This window comes from Dipteris shenzhenensis, chromosome 29 (assembly GCF_047967505.1).
Source record: "Dipteris shenzhenensis isolate YYH24624 ecotype China chromosome 29, Dip_SZ_1.0, whole genome shotgun sequence".
Taxonomy (NCBI): domain Eukaryota; kingdom Viridiplantae; phylum Streptophyta; class Polypodiopsida; order Gleicheniales; family Dipteridaceae; genus Dipteris; species Dipteris shenzhenensis.
The window spans coordinates 40,036,768-40,058,331 of NC_141624.1; the positions used below are offsets into that span (position 1 = coordinate 40,036,768).

Below are 21,564 nucleotides of genomic sequence, written 5' to 3' on the forward strand. Positions count from 1 at the left end.
ATGCAGAGAAGCCCAAGAGAAAGGATGTTTGTCATTATTGCAAGAAGCCGGGTCACTACATAGGGGAATGCAAGAAAAGAATTGCCAAGAAAATTAAAAGGATTCCGGTATGGCTATCATAGATTCAGCTCCTCATATACATTATAGTGGTGATGCTTCAACCAACTTAGTGGAAGAAGAGTATGCCTTTTTGACTTGTAGCTGATTTTTAGGTGGTTGCTCCAGATATTACAACCTTATGCTTTTATGATTTGCAGTTATGATCCTTCTAAGGATTCATGTGCTTTCAATGTCAACGAGACATTGAATAATTGGTACTTTGATAGTGGTGCCACCAAACATATCACTTCCAGGAAGTGTTTGTTTGATTCTTTGCATCCATCACCCGCTGGAAAAAGGGTGTCTTGTGCCAATGATTCTTCTTATTCCGTTCGTGGCATTGGTGAGATTGTACTTACAGCCACAGATGGCACAAATTTCAGAATTCATGATGTACTTTATGTACCTGGAATCAAGAAGAATTTGCTTTTAGTGTAAAGAGGATTTCAGTTTGTCTTTGAAGATGATAAGTGTGCAGTTTGAGATAGGGAAGATGACTATGCCTTGAGACTATTTGGCACGCTGTTTCGTGGTCTTTTTCAGCTTGATGTTTTTGAGAAAAGACCAGATGATGCACTTGCAGTTTCTTCTCCCACTGCTGCTATGCAGAATGCGGAGTTATGGCATGCTAGATATAGGCATATGAGATAAGGCAAGTTGATGACACTTCAAAAACATTCTATGGTTGATGCTTTGCCTCCTTTGGAGTCACCTCCCTCTCATGCTATGCAGAATGCGGAGTTATGGCATGCTAGATATAGGCATATGAGATAAGGCAGGTTGATGACACTTCAAAAACATTCTATGGTTGATGCTTTGCCTCCTTTGGAGTCACCTCCCTCTCATGCTTGTGAAGGGTGCGTACTTGGGAAGATGCAGAGGTTTCCCTTGAAGAAGGATGGTGCAGTACGAGCTGTTCGGAAATTACAGCTCATTCATAGTGATGTTTGTGGTCCCATGAGGACTCCTGCATTGGGTGGTTATCTCTATTATGTCACCTTTATTGATGACTACTCAAATTACACTTGCGTCTATTGTGTTTAAGCATTTTTGACACTTTGTTGCCAAGGTTGAGAATGAAATAGGCCTCACGGTTCAGAGTCTACGCACAGATAGAGGGGGGGAGTATATGTCTCATGAATTTGAGGCCTATTTGAAAGAGAAGGGCATCACACATCAGCTTACACTGAGGCTAACGCCTTAGCAAAATGTCAAAGCCGAGCGGAAAAATCGAACTCTTATGGAGATGGATAGATGCATGCTTACAAGCAAAAAGTTGCCTCACCGGTTTTGGCTTGAAGGTCTCATGTGTGCCAACTATGTTCTGAATCGGGCTCCCACTAAGGCTTTGAGAACAAAGACTCCTTATGAAGTTTAGATTGGGAGAAAGCCTTCAGTGGAACATTTTCGTGTCTTTGGATGTGTTGCATATGCCCATGTGCCTGTTGAGTTTCGACACAAGCTGTCCAACAGGGCAATTAAGTGCATATTTGTTGGGTATAGTTTAGAGAGCAAAGGTTACTGTCTCTACAATCCTGCTTCACACAAGATTTTTGTTAGCAGAAAATTCAGCACATACACAAGCTGAATTTAATGTGCTCGCTTCTTCTACATCAGACGATGGTTTTGAGGGCTATGCTCAGAAAAAGGGCATTGATTATGACGAGACATTTGCTCCTACTTCCAAGATACGAATGGAATCGGGATTGTTTCTTATATGATTTGACAAAATGCTTAGCCTACAATTGTTATATCTTATCTGAGTTGAGAACTAGGAGGAGGCACTCTCTAAGGCCTAGTACCATGCCATAGAAGAATCAATGGGGAAAGCCTCATCCTTCAACTCAGGTGCTCAAGACAAGCATGAAAATGGTCAAAGCAAAGCCTTGTATATGTGCTATTGTAGCGATGGCACGCCTTGCTGAGTTGCCATTGTGGGAGCTGTATGGCCCTGGAGCAGGCCTTCAGGGGCTGGAAACAGCCTAGAACAGAGGCGGAACAACAGGGCAGGCTGGGCATCTGTCTGGAGATGACTTTGGGCCAGATCTGGGGCCTAGATCCGGTCAGGGTAGGCGCTGCAGGGCCTAGGCCAGCAGCTGCCTGCCACATGGCCAGGCAGGCCCAGCCCTACCTCAAGAAAGGTTCCCCATCAGGGGAGATTTACAGACCAGCAGGTCGGTGGGAGGGAGGCTGTTTAAATCGGCCCAAATCCCCCTACTAGGTCGGTTGACTTGGAGGCATCCAGCTTAGGACAGAAATATATTATTTTGGTGATTTCTCTATTTGGCTGGTTCATTGTCTATGGATGAGTCTGCACATCTATCCTATGCACGTTAGCACATTTTGATTGGAATGTTCATCAGTTGGACATACAAACATCTTTTCTTAATGGAGACTTGTTGGAAGAGATTAATGTCAAACAACCTCCTGGCTTTGAAATTTCGGGTAATGCATATAAAGTTTGCAAGCTAAACAAGGCTTTGTATGGGCTGAAACAAGATCCACGTGCATGGTACTCCAAGATCGATGCTTTTTTGACTAGCAAGGGGCCTCATAACAATCCAATTGAAAGTACCCTCTACATCAAGAAGAAGGGGGGGGATATTTTTGTCATCATTCTTTATGTAGATGACCTACTGCTTACAGGGTCACATGAAGAAAAAATTGCAGATGTCAAAGTTGAATTGAAAGCTACATTTGACATGTTCGATTTGGGCATGTTACATTTTTATTTGTGGCATTATTTTGTGTCAATCCAAGTATGTGCAAAAGCTCTTGGATTGGTTCAACATGCAAGATTGCAAGCCTACAGCCACTCCCATGGAGCCAGGGCTGAAGCTTACTATGTATGATGCAGGTGAATCAGTAGATGCTACACTCTACAACCAGGTTGTTCGATGCCTCATTTATTTGTGCAATACACGGCCTGATATTCAGTTTGCAATATCTCAAGTGAGCAGGTATATGCACAGCCCAAAGACAACACATTGGCAAGCTGTAAAAAGCGTCTTTCGCTACTTGCAAGGCACAAAGTCTTATGGCTTGATGTTTCCTAGGAGGGGTGACTTGCAGATGCATGCTTACAGTGATTCAAAGTGGGCTGGAGATTATGACACAAGGCAGTTCACAAGTGGTAATTGTTTCTTTTTGGGACATGCTTGCATTTCTTGGCTAAGTAAGAAACAATCTACTGTGGCTACTTCCTCATGTGAAGTTGAGTATAAGGTAGCTTTCACAGCAACAGTTGAGTGTGTGTGGCTATGCCGCTTATTTGTTGATCTTCACCTATCATTGGAGGGCCCTTCTCCAATTCTCACTGATAGTCATAATGCTATAGCAGTTGCAAAGAATCCTGTGTTTCATGCTCGCACGAAGCACATTGAGGTTCACTATCACTATGTCAAAGAGAAGTTGCATGCAGGGGAGATTAATATGATCTATGTCTCCACACATGACAATGTTGCAGACATCTTCACCAAAGCACTTCCACGTGAGAAGTTTGAGGCATTCCGCAATGCCTTGAACTTATCTCCTTGTACATCATTGCATTGGCACTGTAGGGGGGTGTTGGAATTATTACCATAATTCCAACACCCCCCTACAGTGCCAATGCAATGAATGATCTTTTCCTTGTACATCATTGCATTGGCACTGTAGGGGGGTGTTGGAATTATTACCATAATTCATGGCAGTTACCAATGTATGACTAATAAGTGGGTTAGGGGCACTTTTCCCTCATTAGAGGTTTTCCCCCTTAACCACAGTTAGTATCCCTAACTACAGCTAGAGGTTGCTGGTCTAACTACAGTGAGTGGTTAGTGGTTAGGATAGGGTTTTGCCACTTAGACAAAACCCAAGGCTTGTATGTTACGATAGTGTGTGTTCTTGCTCTCTTCAGCTCTCTTGCAACACACACTCTCTCACAACCAGGTCAGCAGCAGCGCATAGGCGATTACATCAGATGTCAGTAGGTGAGGTCAGCAACCACATGGCAGGTTGGTGGGCAGACTGCCAGTCGGCGGAGCAGGGTGCAACGGTCGACTATTTTCAAGGCCCAAGAGGGCCTATAAAAGGCAGCCCCTTGGTTTTCATTCTTCATCCAGCCCTAGGCCTTCAACAGCCTAGCAGTAGTATAGCCAGAGAGCCCTAGTAGCAGACCAGCAGGGTAGCACTTGGCCTACAGGGGTCAGTAGTGAGGATTCATCTGCTCTCTTCAGTACCTTTCCTTTATATCTTTGTAGTGAGGGATTTCTCCCTTCATACAGTTGTATTCAGCCCTCTGGGCCAGACATTGTTTATATATTCTTTCCCCTCTTTGGAGGCCCAATATATTCTCTCCCTTTGATTCTTTCACTCACATCCACAGCATCACTTGTGTATTCTGTGCATCGTTCTTGTAGTTCAGTAAGTATTGAGTAGGAGAGAGAGTGAGTTAGTCTATCTCCCTGCTACACTACATGATGCTTGGATGTGACCGAAACACAGAAACAGGAACGTGGATCAGATCACAATTGATCTAGGCCTGTTTCTAGCAAATCCACAATTTTGCGAGGTGCTGATTTTGTGAATATCCTGGCTGAAACAAGGGCTAGATGCCTGGCCACTTGATGAATTCCCACTTTTTCTGCTCCAGGTCTCAAAAACAAAAACACAATTGATTCCAGATGATGCACAAGACAAAAAATTCGAAAAAAGAAACCTGGAAAGAATGGAATTCACAAAATCAGCAACCAATCCAGCTCCCAAATCGAGCCTGCTCCCAAGTCACAATTGTTTTAGAGCAACTTTATAGCTTGCAGGTAATGTCCAGCAGGTCTGCTTCCAAATCGTGGTGAAATCTGGAGCCAAAACAACAGCAAGAGGTGTCTAATCAATGAAACAGGGCTTGGAAATAAGCAGGAGGCTAGATTTCAATGCGAATTTACTGTTTTAGGGTTCAGCAGCTTGAAAAAACGAGGAGCTCAATAGCAAGCATTGAAGAATGAGGTGGCAAAAGCAACTGGCGCTTCATATGGCTTTGTTCTAATCCTAAAATTGTTAAAAGAACAGCTTAAAAAATGAAATTAGACTTACTGGTTAATTTAAAATATCGGTAAACATCCAACCAAATATTCCTAACCCGAATAGAGGGAAATTGCTTTAATAATTTAATTAAATAGACTTAGTTCTTCTTTTAAAGTTTACCCCTCTACCCATGAATATAATTGATGCACAATTAGGGCTAGAATATTTAATTGTACCCTAGGCATGCTAATGCCATAACTTGAGCTAGGATTTTCAGTAGCTACCCAAACTGACATCAACAATTACGGTCCGCATTGTACTATGTAATGTGCATGTGAGTGATCAGGGTATAGATAATTACACTCTATTGGTTTTGGAGATTACATTTCTACTCACAAGTTTAACCGACGTAATGTCATTTGGTCCTCATAAGACTCAGCATTACCGCCTAGATGCATCATGGCTCACCCCCCAAAGCCAGCATGAAAGCAACTTGGAATTAAAGGGTACTGAAACCTGGTGGATGTGTTGAGCATCCGAATCTGATGAGGCATGCTGGTAGGTGGAGGTTGATCTGGTAAATAATCACCAAGTCATAAGGACTTGGACAATAACTCCATGTAGTGGAGTCCACCCCATGCAATATCTCCCATTATCCTGTCACTGCAGTTGACTGGCTGTACATATAGGAATTGTTAGCTATGGCTAATCCTTCTGTAGAAAGCCGTCACTACCCTGTCAAGGTGGTAAAGTCTCTTGGTGCAAAAAGCATGTATAAAGTGATCATTGAACTGATGAAGACCAATGCATTGGATTTGTAGAAGATGTCCAGCCAGAAGTGTAAGTCCTGTAAGAAAGAACTCACACAACACTCACATGTGTGATCAATCAATATGTTCACAAGAAATAAATAAATAATCAGCTAAGAATAGAAAATGTTGTAATAATGACCATCACGAAAAATGTGGAGGTCTATTACAATAAAGTGTTTTTTGCATCTTGCACACCTTCGTTTCCTGACCAGACACAACAAAACTAATGGGCTGATTCACAAGGCCGACTTCCTGCAAATCCCCATTTAAGAAGGCTGTCTTAATATCCACGTGCCGCATTTCATACGCGATGGGAAGCCAGTGCTACTACACATTTGGTAGTGGAGAGCCTAGAAGTAGGAGCAAAAGTCTCTTCAAAATCTATGTCCCTCTACCGAGCATAGCCTTTAGCAACTAGTTCCCCCTTGTTCCTGTCAATGGTACCATCACCCATGTAGTGCCTATGGGCTTCTTGTCATGTGATAGATCCACCAGATCCCATGTACCATTTTTATGAATTGCATTCATTTCCTATTACATGGTTTGTTGCCAATGTTCATCTTCTTGAGCTCTTTCAAATGAAGCTAGCTCATTTGCATTAAAGAAAGTGCTCATATAGGCCCCATCTGCATGCTCTCTAGCATTTCTTGCTCCAGCCCATGTCTCTCAAAGGATAGAGGAGCTGAGGGCTTACTCTCAAAGAACGGATCAGCCAATGTGGAACTATTGTAGCTTGTTCCATGGTGCTCTCTCTTCCTGTACTGCTTCCTCCACTTCATTGTCTTCAATGGGCTAATTTTGAGGCTGATTTTTTGCTTCAACATGTGGCTGGTCTTCACCTCTATGACCAAAACATATCTTGTGCGTTACTTGTTATCTATCTATTGAATTCAGCCAAGTGGCTAAGGTGAATTCTTAGCAAAAACATCTCTGCAATCAAAGATTCTTTGCTTGCATGGATCAAAGCGATGGTATTTCTTACCACCACTATTGTAACCCACAAATACAGTTGAAAGCCTTGTTATCTAGTTTGCTTCTCATTTGTGAAGCACATGAAGATAAGCAAGGCTACCAAAAGTCCTGGTATAGTCAACCTTGCGCTTTCTATCATACAAGCCTCAAGTGAGAAATGGGCTTCAAAGCTTTTGTAGGGCACCGGTTCAGAGTGTGGCTGCACACATGATGGCCTCAAGCCAAAACTTGTGAGGCAGATGCTTGCTGTTATGATTCATCTTGCCATCTCCATCAAGGTCTGTTCTTCCTTTTAGCAACACCATTCATCTAGGGTGTGTATGGCATAATACACATGCTTTCTCCTCTTTTCTGCTAAGGATGATGTGAATGCATCTAACAAAATATTCCCCACTTCTATCTATATGCAGGGTGTGCACCTTGCAACCTTATTCATTTTCAGGCATTGCAGCAAAATGCTGAGACTTTCTTTCAATCGAAAAACCCAAGCATATTTGGAGTGATCATCAATAATGGTTACACAATATAGGTACTTTCCTGCATGGGACCACACACATCGGTGTGAATGAGCTGTGATTTTTCGCTAACTCTTTTGACCCCTCCTTTGGAACAACATGTTGGAATAGGGTTGGTCAACTCCCACCTGTGAGCCCCCATATGAGGAGTGCATCAGGGGGGTGGACCATAGATTGATAGGAGCATGGGGCTGCCACATGGGCAGCATATGGGCTGCCATGTGGGCAGCAGAGAGAGAGAGAGAGAGAGGAGATCCCTGACAGAGGAGAGCCACCATGGAGGGCAGATCTGGTTAGAGGCTGTCAACAGATGGAAAGGGGGGCAGGGTTTCCAAAGAAAGGATGGCGTGGACAAGGTGGTGACCTCAGCAAAGGTTCCGGACAGTACAGCCGACCATACGGTCATCTCTGGAGGAATTCTGGAGGCTGGAATGATGTAGAACAGAGGCAGTAGGAAGGCGCATATGTTTAGCAAGCTATGGAAGGTGATTGACAGGGCTAGGACAAGTATACAAGGCTGCAACTGCCTGGGCCAGTAGCTGGAAGCCATGTGGTCAGGCAGGGCAGCAAGAGCCTGAGAGAAAGGGCCCAGGGGGGCATTTATAACCCCCACCCTCTAGTCAGCTGTAGGAAGCAGGCTGAGTTGGCTGTTAGGTGCAGCGTAGTCGGCTATTTTGGAGCAGGGGTTTCCCCCTATAAAAGGGGGCCATTTGGGCCTCCTTTTTTGCATCACTTGGAGAAGCCCTTTGGCTGGTAGATAGGGGCAGCAGTAAGGCATCCTTGGTCCTATACTCAGGAGGTGAGGAGACCTATAGGAGCTGCAGACTAAGCTTGAGGTGCTGCCCACCTAGGCTGGCTTTCCGGACAGCAAGGTGGAAGGAATCTTTGGACAGAGAGTCTACATAAGCTCAGTGCAGTACGCCGGCTCAGAGATCTAGAGGTGCCAAGCATATCGTAGGAGAACATCTTGGTATTGTATTGTGTCCAGTTTGTGGACGGATGGAAACATATAAGTGTTGCTTCTATATTTGTCTTGATGCACAGTCTATTTGCTGGTTTGCACACATGAATTGTTGTGAAGTACACACATGTTGATGAATCTTGATTCTATAGTGAAACACTTCCGCATGTAATTCCTGGGCTCATCTATCAGGTGGGATACCCTTTGGTGGGATTTCATTCTCTAACACAACATTCCTGTGCTTTTACCCAAGATGCACCCTCTACATGAGGCATATTCTGTACCATGCCATGTTGTTGCAGCAGCATCAGGCTGCCATCATTCACCTGGCATGTCATAACTCTCGTGTATGGCAAATGTTGATGCTGTAGCAACCATACATGCATCCTATTCCCTCTTCTCAAAAGAGTCCAATGATACAAGCCTTGGTACAATGTTTCAAAAGGGACTATCGTATACTCCTCTCTATACCTCATTGTGCATTTGTCATCCTCAAATTTTACAACAAAGGAAACTATTCCTAATACTATTCCTAGGGGAAAGAACCTCCCAGTTGGAGGGAAAGGTGCCCTAAGTATGTGTTCACATCACACTACTCATAATCTATTAAGTGGAATTTGTGGCTGGAATAATCTACTCTTTGTCTTGACTAATAATGCCTAGGGGGTTTCATTTAAAGGTGCACCTAATTGTATTATTTGTGCACATATGGATTGCTACTGCTTTAGGATGTTGACTTCTTACATTATAAAGATTGTCTGTTGTATCTGAATTGGTGCAAAACTTTACAGTGAGTGTTTTCTGTGTGAATTATGCCATTCTGAATTTTCTGTATGTGTACCTTCTACACAGAAAATACAGTATGGTTTCAACCAAGCTGTACTGGGACGGGAAGTGAAGATGTAGGACCTAGTCCACGGGCTTTCCACGTTGCCGTTGCAATTGACTGCCATATGTTCATTTTTGGAGGACGGTCTGGGCGCAAGCGGTTGGTCTAAGTGCATTTTGCTATTGCATTTTTTTATTGTTATGGATCCTGGAAAAATTGCTTGTAGCCAAAATCTTACAAGTCTTATGAATGATTTTGTTGCTGTTGTATCAGGAGGCTTTCTTTATCTGAGATAAGGGCTCTAAAATGAAATTTATGAACTGTATTTATCTGAAGGAAGCTCTTTTATTGTTTGCATTCTCTGAATTACAGGTTGGGGGACTTTTGGATGCTTGACACTGGTAAGTGTTATGTCTCCTATCATTTTACTTACCTAGTCCAATACAAATTATGTGTGCCCAAGGGCTCTCCCCGTCATTTTCCTGGCTGCATTATGACATACTCTGATTCCTTGCATGGAATGCCATACCTGTATGTTGACTTACCTAGTCCAATACAAATTATGCATGCTCAAGGTCTCCTCCTATCATTTTACTGGCACATTATTACGACATACTTTGATTCCTTGTATATGAATGCCATACCATCAAAACACGGCTTATTATAATTCAGGATGTGGCTGGTAAATTTGAGATTGTAAGTGTCTGTTGTCAGTCTGATTGGATGGTTCCGGCTTAAGGACTTAGGAAAAATAAAGTAGCCCTTTTGAGCACCTGGAAAATGAATCAGGGTGCAGAGTAGGCCAGAAGGGAGGCTTTGTGAGTACACCTTGGAAGTCTGGTATGATTGTTGTTGAACCATGATGAGGAAACCAGAGCCACCTCAGCATGCCATGTGTTGTCTGATTGGCATGCCACAGGAACTGCCAAGACAGCCAGAAATTGCTACAGGTGTCCACATAATAAGACGTTACTGGAATGTTCTTTGTAGGATAATCATCTAGAAGATGTTGATGTGGCTCTGGTTTCATCATTATGTTTCAACAACATCGTCTTGTGAAGGAGCAGCAATCCACAATACAAAATCTAACATGTTTCAGAAGGTCCACATGCCACATGTGTTTCCTCATTGGCATGCCACAGGAACTGCCAAGACAGCAAGAAATTTTCAGAAATCGCCACAGGTGGCCACAGTATTAGGAGGTTATTGGAATATTCATTGCAGGATAATCATCTAGAAGATTCGTCAAAGGAGGTTCTGAAACATTTCAGATTTTGTACTGTGGATTTCTCCTTGACCTTCATAGAACGATGTAATAGATGTGATGCTAGCTTGGGCAGTAAGATGCTCTTGCTCAGAATCGATGGTATTTCGCAGAGAGATTGGTAGCAACTGAAAGACATCATTCGGATTTTGCTGTGCCATTTGGAGGGGCAGTGGAATAAACTCAAATCCTCACTGATCTCTCTCAAGATAGATGTACTCTTTCACTGAAATTCCACACAGAAGGTACAGCATAGAAAGGAGAACTCAGAATGTACTGCAGAAGACAAAAGTCTGGTCACACTCCTTCAGTCTGCGGGACCTTCAGAGACTTCAGTGTCTGTCCAAAATGTCCAGAAGTAGTCGCCTATTGATTGGCAGAGGGGAAGAGCCTTGAACCCTGCAAAAATAGTGTGCCCAACTTGATCTGTGACCCTGTCTGAAGTCTGCTCAACTTGATCTGCTGACCCTGTTTGGACTGGTTGCTGCCTTGAGTCTGGATTCTGCTGTCCTACTGCCAGGCTTATGTGTAGGCCCTGGCATTGCCCTTACAGGTTCTTTCCATGCTGCCACACAGCTCTGCTATGCTGTGGCTGCAGCCCTTCTGTTCATGCAGCCTTGCTGCCTTCACAACTGATGCAGATGCCTCTTGCAGACAACTCTGATCATTGCGCAACAATCCCACACTGGTACTCCTACCTTCCTCTATGTATCCTGATCCCTGGTCCTCCTCGTATAGCGGCTCTTTGGTGGGTCAATGGCATGTCTAATACCGCCTCTCAATGATTGAACTGTGAGCCAATGCCCACATGTCTAATGAGGTGCCCCAACTGCTCTCTAGGAAGAACCCCCTCTCAATGACTCAAATGTGGGCCAATGCCCATGTGTCTAATGTGATGCTCCAACTACTCTTTAGGAACAGCCTCGGTATAAATGTCAGAGATGGTATCTTCTGTTGGATAATAAAGAAGCTTCACGATCTCATCCAGAATCAACTCTCGAATGAAGTGGTACTGAACCTGGATATGCTTTGTACGAGCATGGAATATCGGGTTCTTTGCAATCGCTATGCAACTCATGTTGTTGCACATGAGCACTGCCACCTCCTCCTGAAGAACTGCCATGCCCTCTAGTATCTATTTGAGCCAAATGGACTCGTATGCTGCTAAACAAGCCGCTGTGTATTCTGCCTCCATGGAAGACAAGACAAATGTAGGTTGCTTCTTACTCAGCCAAGATATGGCAACTTATCCAAGCGTAAATCAGTACCTTGATGTCGAGCACCGTGTATCCCAATCTCCAGCCCTATCTAAATCATGGAATCCTCTAAGCTCGCTATTGGAGATACGTGATCCCATAGCTGGTTGTGCATTTGAGGTACCTTAAAACCCTGAATCCAGCCTTCATGTGATATACTCCTTGGCGTTGACGAGAACTGTCAGAACACTACCACTGCAAAAGCTGTATTTGGCATGTTATTGGTTAAATACAACAAACAACAACCATTCTTTGATAAGCTGCATCAACCAATTGAGACATGTCCTCATTGTTCAGCTTTGTCCCAACGTCCTTTGGGTTTGGAGCTTATTTGCATTTCTCCATCTGCAATCTCTTCGGCACCCACCCCCTGACAGTACTCCTCTTGACAAATGATTCTTTGCTAGACCTCTATAGCAAGGTAATATCGAATAAAATTATGACACGGGGCTTCTTCTCCTTTCAGATTTCTCAATCTTTCTCTAGGCTGGTCATGTAAATAGTGAAGAAGTCCTAAATCTATCCATCAAGAGTCCTTTGATTTCCTGATATTCCTGCTATGATCACTTGGGATTATTAAGTCATCAACATAAAGGATCATGATCATGGTCTTATATCCTTTTGTGAAGAGATGCAGGTTGGGAATCAGATGAGCATAACTCATAGAAGTTGTCTATCCTGTGGTAGCATGCCCTCATGCCATCGGGGCTTGTTTCAGCCCTAAAGTGCCCTGTGGAGCCTGCATACCTTCTTTCCTGCACCTGGTTGTCAAAAGCCTTTCGACTGCTCAACATAAACTTCTTCTTGAAGCTTAAAAAAAAAACAAAGGCAGGCTTCACATCCATTTGAAAGATTGGCTACTGATGGTGGGCTGCAGTCTGCCAAAGCTATGACCGTGTGTATGGTAGTCACCCTGCTATAGGAGCAAATGTCTCTCTGTAGTCAACTCCCTCTACTTGTGCATAGCCCTTGAAAACAAGTCGCGCCTTGTACCTATCCAAAGTACCATTAGATTTGTACTTGGCCCGGTAAACCCACCTGGTTCCTATGATCTTCCTCTTTCGGGGGCTAGCAACCAGGTCCCAAGTATGGTTCTTTTGCATCCATGACAGCTTGTGACTTTGGGATTCCCTTTGCTTCTTCAAAGGTCCTTGGTTCCACGATCTTTTGGATCTGAACCATCAGAGCATAGATCACGGTAGGTGCTTGCCTATGAGACCTCCTTACCTCTGAACTGGGCTCTGGAATATCTGTGACTATTGAATCCTCCAAGATCTTCAGGTACCACCTTGGTAGTTTTCTTTCATTTTTTGGGGTCCGTCTTGTTGGTTTAGGTGCCTCAGACTCAAACTCTAAATCTTCAAATTTTGCATCCTTTGTCTTCTTTTCTTGTGTGAGAGCAAGCTTTAGTTTCTCTGGGGAACAATTACAACTTTTGGTGTGATTGCTTGTGGCCTGGTTTCTGTCTCTTGGAAAACACCCCTGCTCACCACTTGGCACTATAGACCTTTGATTACTCACTGTACCCAAGAAAGATGCACTTCTTGCTCTTGGGATCCAACTTAGTCCTATCTGCTTTCCCCTTCTTGCTGGAATGTATGTGCAGTAGTCAATTGTCTTTTAATTCCTCTTTCTGTTAGAAATGACCGTAACAGAGGGTACCTTATGCAGCGGAAGACTCAATAGTAGGCCCAGGAATTCACGCAGAAGTGGTTAAGTACAGAATCCAAAACTTCTTTACTTATCTGTACTCAACAAAATTCATGTGTGCAGACTAGTGATAGACAATGCTCCATCCACGGCTGTAAGTGAAGTTCTCCAATCCCTTTAACTGGAGAAGAAGAGTTGTGGGCACAAGAAACTGACTTGCCAGCCGGTGCTTTGGATAACTTATCAAAGAAAGATTTATGTGAGGTGATATGGCAGGAAGCTCCACTATCAAAGTACCATGTCTTAGCCGTGTCATCATGCTGAAAATGTGGGACTCCTGAGAAACATCATTGCTGCAAAGTAAGAAGGTCCAATCATGCTCAGCTAAGTGAGCAGAAGTATCATTGAAAGTTGCATGTTGAGTTGAGTGTAAAACTGATGTACCGGACTCTTTCTTCCTCTTTTACAAGCCTGGAAAGAAGGCCCAATCATGCTCAACAAAATGAGCAGAAGTATCATTGGAACCTGCATGTTGAGCTGAGCCTGAGCTGCCAAACTAGACTCTTTCTTCTTCTCTTGGGGTATTCACTGACATGATGATCAAGCTTTTCAATTGCCTTTCTTGAAAGGCTTTGGGGCATCCTTTTTATCTTTCCCACCTGCATGTGCATGTTCAGAAGCACTACTAGAGGCATGACTTAACTTTCTTTTTGCCCTTATCTTTTGCTGAAAAAGCATGCTCCCCACTACAAGAATGTGAAGCCATACTCTTTTCTGCTGCTCCTGCAACAAGAGTGCTACCAACTCTTGAAAAGTGAGGCAATTTTGATTCCCTCGCATCGAAAGATTGAGACACGTTGATGAAAGAAAAAGGGAAAGGATAGAGAGGGTGAAAGAAGGGCTCAAGAGGCAACTTTGATTTCCAAGAGATTCACTATCTACTCATATAAAGTCTTCCTCATCACAAAATTCCAAATGCTGGATCAACATAGGGAGATCTTCTTCATTAAGAAGAGGTATACCAGTCCATTCCTCATCTAGCAGTTGTAAAATCAAAGACCAGTAATAGCTATGAACTAAGGACAACATAACTTCAACATGAAAACCCTCGATCAAAACTCCTAGCACCTCCGGTCCTAGCTTAAGAGACAAATACATTCTTCACTTTTAGTTGCATCTGTAGAAGCAAACTGAAAGCCGGGTCTTCAGTGGGATCAGCAGCAATGTGGAGCTCAAGGGGAAAGAGCATATGCATCAGGTTCCAGAGCACGAGGACTCAAGGCAATCTCACACAAGGTTGACTAGAAACAATCTCACAGGAACACTCAACTCTTTACCAATCCTCAAATGCCCACTAAACTTAAGGCGTGCCAAAGGAGAAAAAACAAACCACAACTGCATCTCTCTGATAGTAACAACCATGTATCTCCCTGCCTGTAATAGCTCTTAAAAAAAAACAGTTCACAGCCAAGAGCCATGTTTGAGAAGCGCATGTGAATGCATAACCTTTCTGAAGCAACAAACGAAGCTCATTCTCGAGCTAATGAAAACCAGCAGAAAGGCATCTTCTCCACTTCCACCATGCTGATAAGAGTCTGTACAAACAACAGTGGTCTGCCCGTACATTAGATCACCAACCATTTCTGAAACCGGATCTTCTTAGAGGAGCTCGTGGCCAATGAGCGTAGACATTGGAAACAAGGCCCTCTATCAGATTTCTCGACCAATAAGGGAGCCTTAACTTGTGTTTGCACGCGCACTGATCGGGCACACACTGTAGATGCTAAACGAAGAGAGAGAGAGAGAGTGTAGTACAGGACGAGTCAAAGAAGAAGTCACGTCAAAACTGAGATTGATGGATAAGGTTCCTAAACGGAACCAAGTGTAAAGCCTGTCGGAAGACTTCGAACTTGGGACGAGGAAGTGCCTTTGTAAACATATCTGCGATGTTGTCCTCCGTGGGAAGATAGGACAACTCTATGTTGCCTGCTGACAACCGCTCCCGAACATAATGATAGTGAACTTCAATATGCTTGGTACGCGCATGAAACACTGGGTTACGCGCAATGGCCAAAGCACTCTGGCTGTCAGTGTAGACAATAGTGGAGGATGTTTGGCAAATACCAAGATCTGTAAGTAACTGTTGAAGCCAAACACACTCTACTGTAGCGGTGAAGGCTGCCCTGTGTTAAGCCAGGCAATCTCCAATTCTCCAGGACCAGATAAACAGGTACAAACACCACTGGTGCCTCTCCAAATCCTGTCAAAGAAACCCCGAATCGGAGGCAAAAACCACAACCGAAGAAATGTCAAAAGCCCCGGTGCAGAGGAGAAACAAAATAAAAAATTATTTAAAAAATGTTTTTTTTCTGGTCTGACCAGATCTGGCCGACCAGATTGACCTGGTCGGTCAAATCTGACCAGGTCGGTCAACCTGCTGGTTGACCGACTTTTCTGCCCCTTCCTATTTAAAGGGGGGGGGCTAGGTATTCAGATATCATCTCTCCTCCAGCTCCAGAGGTTCCTGCACACCCTGAGCCACTTCTGCCTCCTGGCTGCCTCCTCTGCTGCCTCAACTTCTGCCTCCTGGCTGCCTCCTCTGCTGCCCTCTTTTCTCCTCCAGATTTGCCCTCTTTTCTGCCCCAGATCTGCCCCTCCTTTCTGCTCAGATCTGTCCTCCTTTCTGCTCCAGATCTGTCCCCTTTTTCAGCTCCAGATCTGCCCTCTTTTCTGCTCCAGAACAGCCTTCCTTTCTGCTTCAGTTCTGCTCTCCTTTCTGCATCAGATCAGCTCCAATTTCTGCTCCAGATCTGCCTTCGTTTAGCTTCAGATCTGTCCCAACTTCTGCTCCAAGATCTGCCCTCAACTTCTGCTCCAGATCTACCTCCAACTTCCGCTCCAGATTCTGTTCTTTCTATTCCAAATCTGCAGCAACCCCTTCATCAGTTTGCTGTCTCAGATTTGGTTCAGTTCCAACTTGTGGAGCTAGTGCAGAAGTCCACTACAGTTGTCAGGACTGAAGTTTGTTTCCTCCAGAGCTTCTCTTCACTTGTACTAAGTTCCGTTTGTGATATATATATCTTCTTCAGCCATTGATTGTCTTCAGTATTGTTTTATTTGTCTCCAAGTATTTTCTTTATATGGTATCAGAGCCAGGTGTGCCAATCGACACCTGAGCCTTGATCTGGAAAGCTTGGAAGATAAATCATCACCTGAAGATGTCTTCTCCCTCTTCTCCGAAGCGATCTCAGCCTGAATCAACCTCTATTCAACCATCACCTTCGACATATGTCGAGAGAGAGTCTGCTAGGATTGAAGGTGATGAATACCTCTCCAAACTCTTTAAAGAATATGCTGAATTCCAGAAATGGAAGGAACTTGAAGCAGGTACCCGCACACCTCGTGCCTCTACCTCTCCACGGTTCTCTCCAATACGTCAACAAGGACCTCTATTCAACTCAGAAGAAGCTGAGCAACATCTCAAGTTCGGTGCCAATGAAGAACAAGTATCCCCTGACGAAAGAGGACAGGCCGGCATGAGAACATTGGATTATTCGATAGTGCCTATTCCACAAGAATCAGTGCAAGGTATGATGCCCTATTCCCTTAGTGCAACTCCTTCTGTTATGCAAGGCATAGGAACAAGTAATCACGAGGACACAGATCCATACATGCATGTGAACACTCGCAGACGAGAAGGGAGAAATGCGTCTGACAATGAGTTTGCTTTCGGTTCACATCCCTCCCTCCCTCCCTTCCCTCTCATCTCTTCCGCTGCCATCTTTCCTCCAGTGGTTTCTCATCCTCCTCCTTCTCCCATGCCACTGGATTCCTATAGTTTATTTCCCTCTATCTACTGCCACTGCCTCTTTTTTTACCACGGCCTATATCATACATTCTGAACCTGCCACTTGGCAGGAAGCAGTTAAAAATCCTGCGTGGCATCGTGCTATGGAACAGGAGCTTAAAAGTATTGATCGCAATCAGACCTGGATCTTGGTCAATCGACCCACTCACAAAAAGGTCATCGGAACCAAGTGGATCTTCCGAACAAAACTGAAAGCCGATGGCACCCTGGACAAATACAAAGCCCGCTTAGTAGTGCAAGGATTCCGCCAAAAACATGGTATCGATTATGAGGAAACCTTTGCCCCTACTGCTCGGTTAACTTCCTTTCGTCTTCTTCTTGCCTTAGCTGCTCATCACCACTGGACTATCTATCAAATGGATGTCAAGAGTGCCTTTCTCAATGGCTACCTTGATGAAGAAGTCTATGTGACTCCCCCCCCAGGTTTTTCTCCTCCTGGCCATGAAAATAAGGTTTTCCGTCTCCGCAAAGCTCTTTATGGTCTCAAACAAGCACCTCGATCATGGTTCCACCAGATAGACACCTTCCTCAAAACTAATGGTTTTCATTCTACTCCCTTTGATCCAAATTTATATATCCATCATTCGTCAGAGGGGGTCTGCTTTATTTTACTCTATGTCGATGATCTTTTGCTTTTAGGCTCCACTCCCACTACACTTCAGTACATTAAAACTCAACTCAGCATCACTTTTGAAATGACTGATCTTGGTCGGCTCTCCTATTTCTTAGGCATGGAAGTTGTACAACATTCTGGTGGTACTTTTGTTTCTCAACAGAAATATGCTCTTCAACTCCTTGATCAAATCATTCCTCATGAGCCTAAGCTGGCTGCCACTCCCTTAGATCCCACCGTAAAGCTCTCAAAAGACTTGGAGTCTCCTCCCTTTGATGAACATCTCTATCGCGAGGTTGTTGGCAAACTCCTCTGGCTCCTTCACACTCGTCCTGATCTTGCTTACTCCGTCTCTATTCTCAGTCAGTATTTTAATGAACCCAAGCTCACTCATTGGCATGCATGTATTCGTATCTTGCGGTTCATTCGTGGTACTTACTCTTATGGTTTACATTTCAGACCAGGACTAACCCTACAGGGATACACTGATTCCGACTGGGCTGGTGACCCGGACAATCGTCGTTCTCATGGCGGCTATATTTTCTCGTTTGGCTCGGCACCTGTTTCTTGGTCTAGCCGTAAACAAGAGACTGTTGCTGGTTCTTCTACTGAGGCTGAATACCGGGCCTTGTATGATTGTACCACAGAGGCCATATATCTCCGACAGTTTTTGGCAGAATTGCACTTTCCTTGTACTGAACCCACGATCCTCTACGTCGACAACAAAAGTGCCATTGCTCTCGCAGGCAATCCCATTTTTTCCAACCGCACCAAACATGTCGGTGTTCACTTTCATTTTACTCGCGAGCAAGTGGAATTAGGTACTATTCGGTTGATCTATGTTCCAGCTGCCGATAATCATGCTGATATTCTTACCAAGCCGGTTAATCGCCCTACTCTTGAGCATCTCTGCCCACGGTTGGGGATTGGTTTACCTCCTCCTCTTTAACAGTTTTTTTCTCTTTGTGTACTTAAGGAAGTGAACAAATCCCCTGCGAGGGCACTCCTTCAAGTCTTTCTTTTTTGTACCATCATCTGGGCATTTAGTGAAGATGAAAACCTACTCTGTAGGCATCTCCATCTAAATGAAAACCCAAAAAAAAAAAAAAAAAAAGGGCCGATGAAGATGATAGATCACTCATGGAACACCTCTTTGCTTCTCCTGTCTGCATTGGACATTGAGAGGGGGTGTTAAGCCAGGCAATCTCCAATTCTCCAGGACCAGATAAACAGGTACAAACACCACTGGTGCCTCTCCAAATCCTGTCAAAGAAACCCCGAATCGGAGGCAAAAACCACAACCAAAGAAATGTCAAAAGCCCCGGTGCAGAGGAGAAACAAAATAAAAAATTATTTAAAAAATGTTTTTTTTCTGGTCTGACCAGATCTGGCCGACCAGATTGACCTGGTCGGTCAAATCTGACCAGGTCGGTCAACCTGCTGGTTGACCGACTTTTCTGCCCCTTCCTATTTAAAGGGGGGGGGGCTAGGTATTCAGATATCATCTCTCCTCCAGCTCCAGAGGTTCCTGCACACCTTGAGCCACTTCTGCCTCCTGGCTGCCTCCTCTGCTGCCTCAACTTCTGCCTCCTGGCTGCCTCCTCTGCTGCCCTCTTTTCTGCTCCAGATTTGCCCTCTTTTCTGCCCCAGATCTGCCCCTCCTTTCTGCTCAGATCTGTCCTCCTTTCTGCTCCAGATCTGTCCCCTTTTTCAGCTCCAGATCTGCCCTCTTTTCTGCTCCAGAACAGCCTTCCTTTCTGCTTCAGTTCTGCTCTCCTTTCTGCATCAGATCAGCTCCAATTTCTGCTCCAGATCTGCCTTCGTTTAGCTTCAGATCTGTCCCAACTTCTGCTCCAAGATCTGCCCTCAACTTCTGCTCCAGATCTACCTCCAACTTCCGCTCCAGATTCTGTTCTTTCTATTCCAAATCTGCAGCAACCCCTTCATCAGTTTGCTGTCTCAGATTTGGTTCAGTTCCAACTTGTGGAGCTAGTGCAGAAGTCCACTACAGTTGTCAGGACTGAAGTTTGTTTCCTCCAGAGATTCTCTTCACTTGTACTAAGTTCCGTTTGTGATATATATATCTTCTTCAGCCATTTTTTGCCGAAAAAACAGTGCTAATTATATTACTTCGAGAACAAGATACAAGAGGTCAGCTTATAGCTGACGGGCTGCGTTCACAAACCGGACGCAGCCCTAAAAGGTAGCATAATAAATCATACTCTCACGGAGGGATATGCTGAGTGTGAATGAACAGCCATCGGGGTGGTGAGTAGTGCCACCGAAGGCCCTGTGTAGTCTGCTCGAAGAAGAGGCTCTGTGTGTCCCAAGCCTGGAGGAAGCGTCTCCGCTTCTCCTGACCAGCCCGGGAGTCTCCCTGAATCTGGTCCCACTGGCCTCTGAGGGTATGAATAATCTCACTCCAAATCTCCACCATGATCTGGGCAGTCGATAAGGAGGTGCCACCGAGGATCTGCGCGCAGCGCGAGGTCCAGATGTGCCATCCTGTAATGCTGCTGATAATCTCCCAGACTGGCTGCCTCTCCCGAACTCCTGTATCAGCCTCTGCTAGGTGCTGTGGGATACCCTCGAGCGGCCCCCACGTCCCCTGTGTGATAAGGAAAGTGGGGTCCTGCTGGCATGCCTCGAACAAGTGATGAAGACCAGGTGCGGTGCTGCACCAACAGAACGCGCCCCAAGTGATCACTCCTAGCTCTGGTGCTGCGCGAGTAAGAAGCCCGAAAGTCCACCTCCACACTTCCTGGGCGCGCGTGCAGCTCCACAGGCAGTGTTTTGGTGACTCCTCATCCGCATGGCAAATCTGACAGCAATCGTCCTGGCCTATCTGCCTCAACCAGCTCCCCACTGGAAGACCTTTGTGGGCAAGAAGCCACATGAAGTATGAGATCTTCCGCGGCCGCCAGCTCTCCCACAAGGCCTTCCAGAATGCCTGCAAAAAGAACCTGGAAATACCCTGTGCGTACCAGCTAGGTCGCTGGGTGGGGGGGCGGCTCTGCATCCTCCCGAGAACTCGCCTGCCCAGAGTCGTGCTGTAAGCGAAGAAGGAAGTCGGCCCATGTCCTGTCACAATCTCTGGCCACCACCACTCTCCTGGGTCCCACTCAAGCTCTGACAAGGCCCGCCCCTCCCAGAGCCAAAGACGCCAAAGCTGCAACTGGTCCTGCTCGATACTAGGGTCGGTACGCCAGACCTTCCCCAGAAGGCCTACGACCCTAACCCTCTGCCACGGGAGTAGGGGGTCGATGAGCGCATCCTCTCTCCTGAGTCGTCCATCCCCTGAAACCGCGAAGAAGGCGATAGAGGAGTCATCCAAACGTCCTGCGACCACCAGTGGGATGCCACGGGGGGTGAACTGTCCCAGCCAGCGGGTGTCTCCAGGCATGAGGACCTGAGGCTCAGGTGGAGCCAACCAAGCGGCTGGGATCGCACCGTCGATCTCCGTGCGTCTCGCCTGGACTCCGCGTGCACCTCCAGCTGCGTCTGCAAGATCGGCCATCTCCAGATGTCTGTACGTATCCCTCCAAACTCGAAGGGACCGGGCTGGCCCCCTCATCCAGCCGTCCCACCTGATATGTGATCTCTCCCCCAACTGAAGGCCCTCGGCGTCTCTGACCTGCCCATTCCAGACGAGCGGCTGGCGATCGATCTCCTCCTGACAGCTGGGCTGGGACTGAATGAGACTGAGACGGAGCCGCCTCCA

At 45.3% G+C, this 21,564-nt stretch overlaps 1 protein-coding gene across 3 annotated transcripts in view; it reads left to right on the top strand.

The window, feature by feature from the left end:
* Positions 1 to 21,564, top strand: part of LOC147882831 (Galactose oxidase/kelch repeat superfamily protein) — a 130,720-nt gene that overhangs the window by 1,819 nt on the left and 107,337 nt on the right. For all 3 annotated transcript variants that reach the window (XM_087400894.1, XM_087400893.1, XM_087400895.1), the window contains exons 3-4: positions 9,216 to 9,351; positions 9,565 to 9,593. In XM_087400894.1, coding sequence (XP_087257020.1) covers positions 9,216 to 9,351; positions 9,565 to 9,593 — 165 coding nt within the window. The remainder of the gene's footprint in view (positions 1 to 9,215; positions 9,352 to 9,564; positions 9,594 to 21,564) is intronic.